This window comes from Phoxinus phoxinus, assembly GCF_949152265.1.
Source record: "Phoxinus phoxinus genome assembly, chromosome: 16".
Taxonomy (NCBI): domain Eukaryota; kingdom Metazoa; phylum Chordata; class Actinopteri; order Cypriniformes; family Leuciscidae; genus Phoxinus; species Phoxinus phoxinus.
The window spans coordinates 30,023,702-30,029,983 of NC_136891.1; the positions used below are offsets into that span (position 1 = coordinate 30,023,702).

General features: G+C 37.9%; 1 protein-coding gene across 2 annotated transcripts in view; it reads left to right on the top strand.

Annotated features, from left to right (window-relative positions):
• The window catches only part of aasdh (aminoadipate-semialdehyde dehydrogenase), a 9,311-nt gene extending 4,621 nt beyond the window's left edge, over nt 1-4,690 (top strand). The window contains exons 8-14 of one of the 2 annotated variants that reach the window (XR_013794428.1): nt 107-428; nt 1,402-1,520; nt 1,668-2,510; nt 2,708-2,871; nt 3,358-3,483; nt 3,670-3,801; nt 4,078-4,632. Coding sequence is in view for 1 of the 2 variants with exons in the window: in XM_079584381.1 (XP_079440507.1) it covers nt 107-428; nt 1,402-1,520; nt 1,668-2,514; nt 2,708-2,871; nt 3,358-3,483; nt 3,670-3,801; nt 4,078-4,515 (2,148 nt within the window). In the remaining variant the exon portion in view is untranslated. Of the gene's footprint in view, nt 1-106; nt 429-1,401; nt 1,521-1,667; nt 2,515-2,707; nt 2,872-3,357; nt 3,484-3,669; nt 3,802-4,077 lie in introns of both variants that reach the window. The other variant, XM_079584381.1, reaches the window with a different exon arrangement.
• Nucleotides 4,691-6,282: the final 1,592 nt, after the last annotated feature.

Consider the following 6,282-nt stretch of genomic DNA (forward strand, 5'->3'; position numbering starts at 1 on the left):
TGACCCATGTGTCATGTTACGACTTTAACATCTCTAATAAAATCTGAGAGGAGTGAAAGGTACATATAACATTTAATATCATTAATTTATTTATTTCTGTCCTCAGGTCATTGAGAATTTGCCTCAGGTAGAGGCGTGTGCAGTGAGCCTGAGTGAGGGTGACCGGCTGGTGGCATTTATAGTGCTCGCATCGGGTCAACCAGGAGCCCTTTCATCCTCTTCCTCGGGAATTTATCATGAAGAAACTTTCCAACGTTCTACACAGTCCTCTGAAGACCTCACTGCTGTAGAAGTATCTAGAAATGCCACCTCCCTCTCGCTGAGAGTTATTGAAGGAGAGATTCGCCATAGGTTATCACAGCTTTTGGCCGGTCACAGCATTCCTGACTGGATATTATTCATCCCTGCTCTTCCACTCACCTCTCATGGCAAGTGAGCACTATCCTCTAAGGCTAGTTTCCCAAACTTCTATATCAGCTGTGCCGCCTGGCGCAATAACGCGCGGGCTTCCATGGGCTGGGGAGGGGCTGCTGGCTGCACGAAAAATTTTTTTTATTATTTTTATAAATGGGAGATTACAACAGTGACAACTGCTTTTTATTACAGAACTCACACTCATACATTTTTTAGGAATCACAACCGCATTTTTGGCGAAATCCTGCAGTGTCGTCGCCATCTTTGATATGACTTAGTCACTGTCACTATAGTTGCAGTTGATAGATCCCATTGCTTTTTCATACAGACAGTATTCGAGAAGTTAAGCGGTGGTGTGACCGCGTGAACGGATCTCGACACTCAAATTCTCAAATCATTCTCAAAACTGGCCTTGGTTAAAAAAAATTGTCTATCGAGAGTGGAATTCACTAAAAATTTAATTGGACTTTTCAGCAAGAAAAACAAGAAAGATAAGTTATGCCAGTTGAATTTATTCCATAGTAGATCACAAATTGAAACGTCTATATTGACTAATGGCTATTGACTCATTTGTAATCATCTAGCCCAGGGGCCTCTGGTTATCTAAAGGCGCCCCTGCCACCATGACCTAAATTATGTACTTGAAGTACCCCCTGATAAATGGATGTTATTAACCAATCCAAATAGAATTAAAAAAATTAAATTAAAATGCTTATTATTATTATTAGATATATATATATAATATTTAAAAAAAAAAAAATCTGTAAATTAAATTACATTTAGTAAAATATGAAATTATATTGAAAAGTATATTCATAAAAGTCTTTAACACACACACACACACACATACATACACACACACACCATTAAAGCCATTAAAAGCTTAAACTTCACAATCACTTTAGCATATCTATTTAATCAGATGTGTTCATGTTTTTCATTGTGGTCATTGGTTTCATAGTCACTTTTACATTTCTGTTGTTTTAGGTAAAATAGCCATTGACGAGTTGATGAGAATGTGTGACACACAAAGACAAGACATAAATAAACAAACTGAATGGAAAGACATTGAATCTGTGAGACTGACGTTACAGACCCTGTGGAAGGTATAAATAGCATTTACTCTATTTACTTTGCTCAAAAATTACTAGTTCTAATTATTTGAGACGTGGAGGTATTTCTTAAATATTGCAACATCTTTCCCATTGCCTGCTGAGTGACTCTGCTATTGTGTTTTTGTCCGTGTGTATTAGGAGTGTCTCGGCCTGCCGAATGACGTGGTGGTTGAGGAAGATGCACACTTCATGTTAAGTGGAGGAGACTCCCTTCAGGCCCTGCGTCTCTGTGATGAGATCACTGTTGCCATGGGGACGACCTCTGTGGGCCTGCTGGAGGTCATATTAGACGGCTCTTTCTCAGATGTGCTTAGCCACGTCATGACAGAAACACACAATGCAATCCAACCATCAAAGAAAAGAATGCTAGATTATTCAGACTCTGTAGTTTCATCTAAAAGACAACAAAAGAAAATGGCCACAGTGAATGCTACGGAAAGCGCACTGGGTTCTGTAGTTCCCTCAGTGAGGAGGACTATGGGATGTGTAGTTGTGAGACGAGCTGGTGAGGTTATCGATTGGGGTTGTTTTCAGAAAATGCGAGAGGGAAACTTCTCAGAGACAAACGAAAGCAAACTTATTGTGACAAATACTTCTGAAGACAATCACTTGGGTTTTTTATCTAATTCGTCACATCAAAGTTATAAGACATGTCAGATAAATTCTGCTATTGAAAAGGTCACAGAGCTCCGTGAAGTTACGGAGACGTTACCCGTCACCGAGAGCGCAGTTATAATTGAGGGTTCTAGCAAAGTCCTGCCGCTTGGCCTGCGAGTCCTCTGGAGCTCAGACACAGGCAGATGTGTGGACGCCTCTCCAGTGCTGCTGCTGGGTCCTGATAAGACCACTGTGTTCATTGGCTCTCACTCACACCGACTGCAGGCTCTTGACCTGTTCAGCGGAGAGGTCATTTGGGAGCGTATCCTTGGAGATCGGTTAGAGTCTTCTGCTGCCATCTCAAAATGTGGAAGCCTTGTAGCAGTAGGTTTGTACTTGATCTTAAAGGAATGTTTAATTGAATTAAAAGAACTAACATAGTTGTAGTAAAGTTGTTACTACTTTAGCTTGAATATGTTTTTTTTCTTCTAAAAGTAGAGCTTTGAGATTTCAGGGGTAAGTTAATTAATCAGTTTATTTGTCATCCACATTTTTAACTTGTGTTTAACCCTTTTTCACAGGCTGCTATGACAGACACGTGTATTTCCTGGATGTCTCCTGTGGGGACACAGTGTGGACCTTTGAGACGGGGGATGTGGTGAAAAGTTCCCCCACTGTAGACCCTAAAACTAGGCTGATTTTCACAGGGTCCCATGATGGCTATATTTATGCATTAGACCCACTGGTAATATACTGGAGAAATACTTCTCAGTTTTGTTTATTTGTATTTCTAGTGCTGAACAGTGTTATGTTAGTATTATTTATTTTTATTCTATTACTATATAATATTTATTTTTAGTTAAATTAATGCTATTGCTCTTAAAGTATTTATTTTATATTTTATCTTTAGTATTATATTTATTTAAAAGAATTATTTAGTTTTTATATTTTAGTTTGAGTTTTAGTATTTTTGAAATGTTCTAATGTAATTTTTATAGTTTAGTTTAGTTGGTCTAATTAAAAAAAAAATTGTAAGGTTAAGTTTTTCATCTAATATTTATAACTTTATTTCAATTAACAAAAATAATTTTGAATAGTTTTAGCTTGAGTTAAGAATAACCACACTGGGGCTATAATGTATATTATATTAGCTATACTTTGTTTTTTTGGTTTCTTGCAGATTCTGTATGTCCCCTTGATATTTTCACACACTTGTCTCTATTTCTCCCAGGCTAAGACTTGTAAATGGCAGTACTATTGTGGTGGCGGTGCGGTGTTCTCGTCCCCTTGTGTCCACTTGTCTCCTAGACAGTTATACTGTAGTACTCTGGGTGGGAATCTCCACTGTCTTAATCCAGTAAGTAAATGTTCCTTCTTCACTGGAGTACATGCACAAAAACCCATACCAGTATTGAGTATTGAAGTTTGAAAGTGTATTAGCAAACTTCTCTGATACAAAAGATCTTGGGAATGAAGTAGGGGTCAGAGGTCATGTTTGAAAGCTAACATTTGTCTTGTAATTCTCCATTTATTGTCTGCCCAGGACAGTGGAAAAGACTTGTGGACGTATTCCGGCACTGTCCCGTTTTTCTCATCTCCTCACTGCTCTGATTCCTCTGTCTTCATTGGTTCAGTAAATGGCCATATTATTGGAATAAGCCATTCTGGAGATAAGGTGAGAGGAAAATGTAAACGTTGCCCTAAGATAGGATAAACTGAATATATGTGACTTTTTTTCAAATTATGGTCAGTGCAGTGAACACTAAACAACTACAATGCTCTTTTATTCTAATATGTATAGTTTTTCAAACCTCTTTTTTTTTTACTCCACATATTTCATCCAGTAGACTTTAATTGCAGTGTAGAGAAGATTATGAGAATGTCTACACTGATTTTGAGTTATTTGACCGCATTCTGTGCACCAGTTTGATTTTGTTCCATTGTTTTGCAGTTATGGGACTTCTCCACTAAAGGACCAATCTTCTCATCGCCATGCATTTCTTCCTTGACATTTTTGACTAATCGGACAATTTCTACAACACCCAGCATGAGCACATCACCCAATCACACAGTCACATGTGGGTCACATGACGGTCATGTATACTGTTTAAATGGCAATGATGGATCATTATTGTGGCAGTTCCAGACCACAGGCAAGGTGTTCTCTACTCCATTTGTATTTGACGGCGCTCCGTGGGGTTTGAGAACACTAGCGGCCGTGTGCTCCACTGATGGAAAGGTGTGGGTTTTAGATGGAGAAACTGGCACATTGAACGCAACCTTGTCTTTGCCAGGCGAGCTTTTCTCCTCTCCTGTCGTATGGGGGCATAACTTGGTTGTTGGATGTCGTAATGATTATGTTTATTGTCTAGAACTGACCAAAAGGTGATTAATCATAATAATTGGGTGACTCCCAAAAGTGCTTATTAGAAAAAATGATATGGATTTAATCTGTATGCATTGTGTACATATACATCCTGCAAAATACATTAATGTTTTTAGCATTAATGTTAATGTTTGTTTTTGTGCAAAATCAGGAATTTTAGTCTGCCGAGTTCAAACAGCTTCCTTTTATTTTCTCTACATATTTCATAACATTTGCGTCACTTTTTATTTAATGGATTTTTCTAAAGTGAACAAAATAAGTGCAATATCAACAAACTTTTTGTTTCATATCACATACAACACTGTTTGCGCTATGCTATTGCACACGACCAATGTAAAAACAAAGTGACGTGACTGCAGTTCAGGAGATCTCCAAAGGAATACAGTCCGTTTCATTTCACCTCTATACATACATACATACCTACATACATTACATACATACAACATTACATTAGATAGTGGAGTCAGTGGCTCTGCTCAGAGATCAAGGCTTCCATTTAATATCTTCCATCATTTAGCAAACGCTTTTTATCCAGAACGACTTAGTTCACCTACAAGGACAATCCCCCCTGGAGTGATCTGGGGTTAGCTGCCTTATTCAAGGACGTAGAGGTGATGCCAGTTAATAGTCTGTTCGATCGCTCACTGGAAATGTTCCCTTTTTTTGTTAGGGGCAATTTCATTGGCTAGACCTCTTTTTCTTAATCCCCCCTGGGACATTGCATTTGAAACACTGATCTCCCATCACTTAGTCGTGTCGCGGGTTTTGTTAATTAGCTGTAAAAGTGATGCTAGCACACGCTACGCAAGGATAGCATTGTTTATGATACAGCAAGCAGGCAGTTCTACGGAAACAGACGGGGATGGACACTGCAAGAAGTAGATTTTTCATCAACTGACAGCATGGCTCAAGTGCATATATCCTATATTGTCATGGAAACTTGAAGGAAAAATTCAATGTTAGTTCATAACACGAGTCAACAGTGCTGACGTGTCATAATGATAATTTTTAAGCAATAGTTAAAATGACAGTACTCACAGTTGTCACGGACACAGTGAAGATCTTTTTACTTTGCCAAGATATCAAATATAATAAGTTAAGAAATAAAAAAATTACCACGTCTGTCCATCGGCAATGTCTACTATGAGTGCCAACTCATTTTAGTGTACATGAAAAAAAAATTACAAAACCGTTTCTCCACTTTACATGCTTGTAGGTGGGAGGAGAGAGATTTGTGATGGTTTCAACCACTGTTATTATTAGCCCTTGAAATGCTTCCCAAAATTGTCACCAAAGTAATAACATACTGTCTTGTCTTATTTGAAATGTTACATTTGTATTGAATGTGAATACAATGTGAACCGCTCATATTGTTTTAGTAATATTTAGTTTCAACAGTTTGACATGCATTGTGTATATACACAGTTAACAGAACCACTGGCGACTACAAAGATATAAAGGGCTGCAACTTCTGGATGAAGATTCTAGGGCTTGTTTGATTGGCTGCAACACAAAATTTAATTAACATACCATATTGCAATAATCCTACGTTGAAAACCATAGGGGTGGCATTGATGTCATTGTTTCTCTCATCAACTGATCTGTAGCCAGTCTGAATATTAGTACAATATTTTGTCTTCGTGGAAATATTTAACTTAAAAAACAATTATTCGGAAATGTCTGATTGTTTATTATGTACTTGTTGTTCAGAGCCAGATGTGAGCTGGAGTGCAGTGATGGTTGACTGATGTGGATGAAGGAGAAAAGACT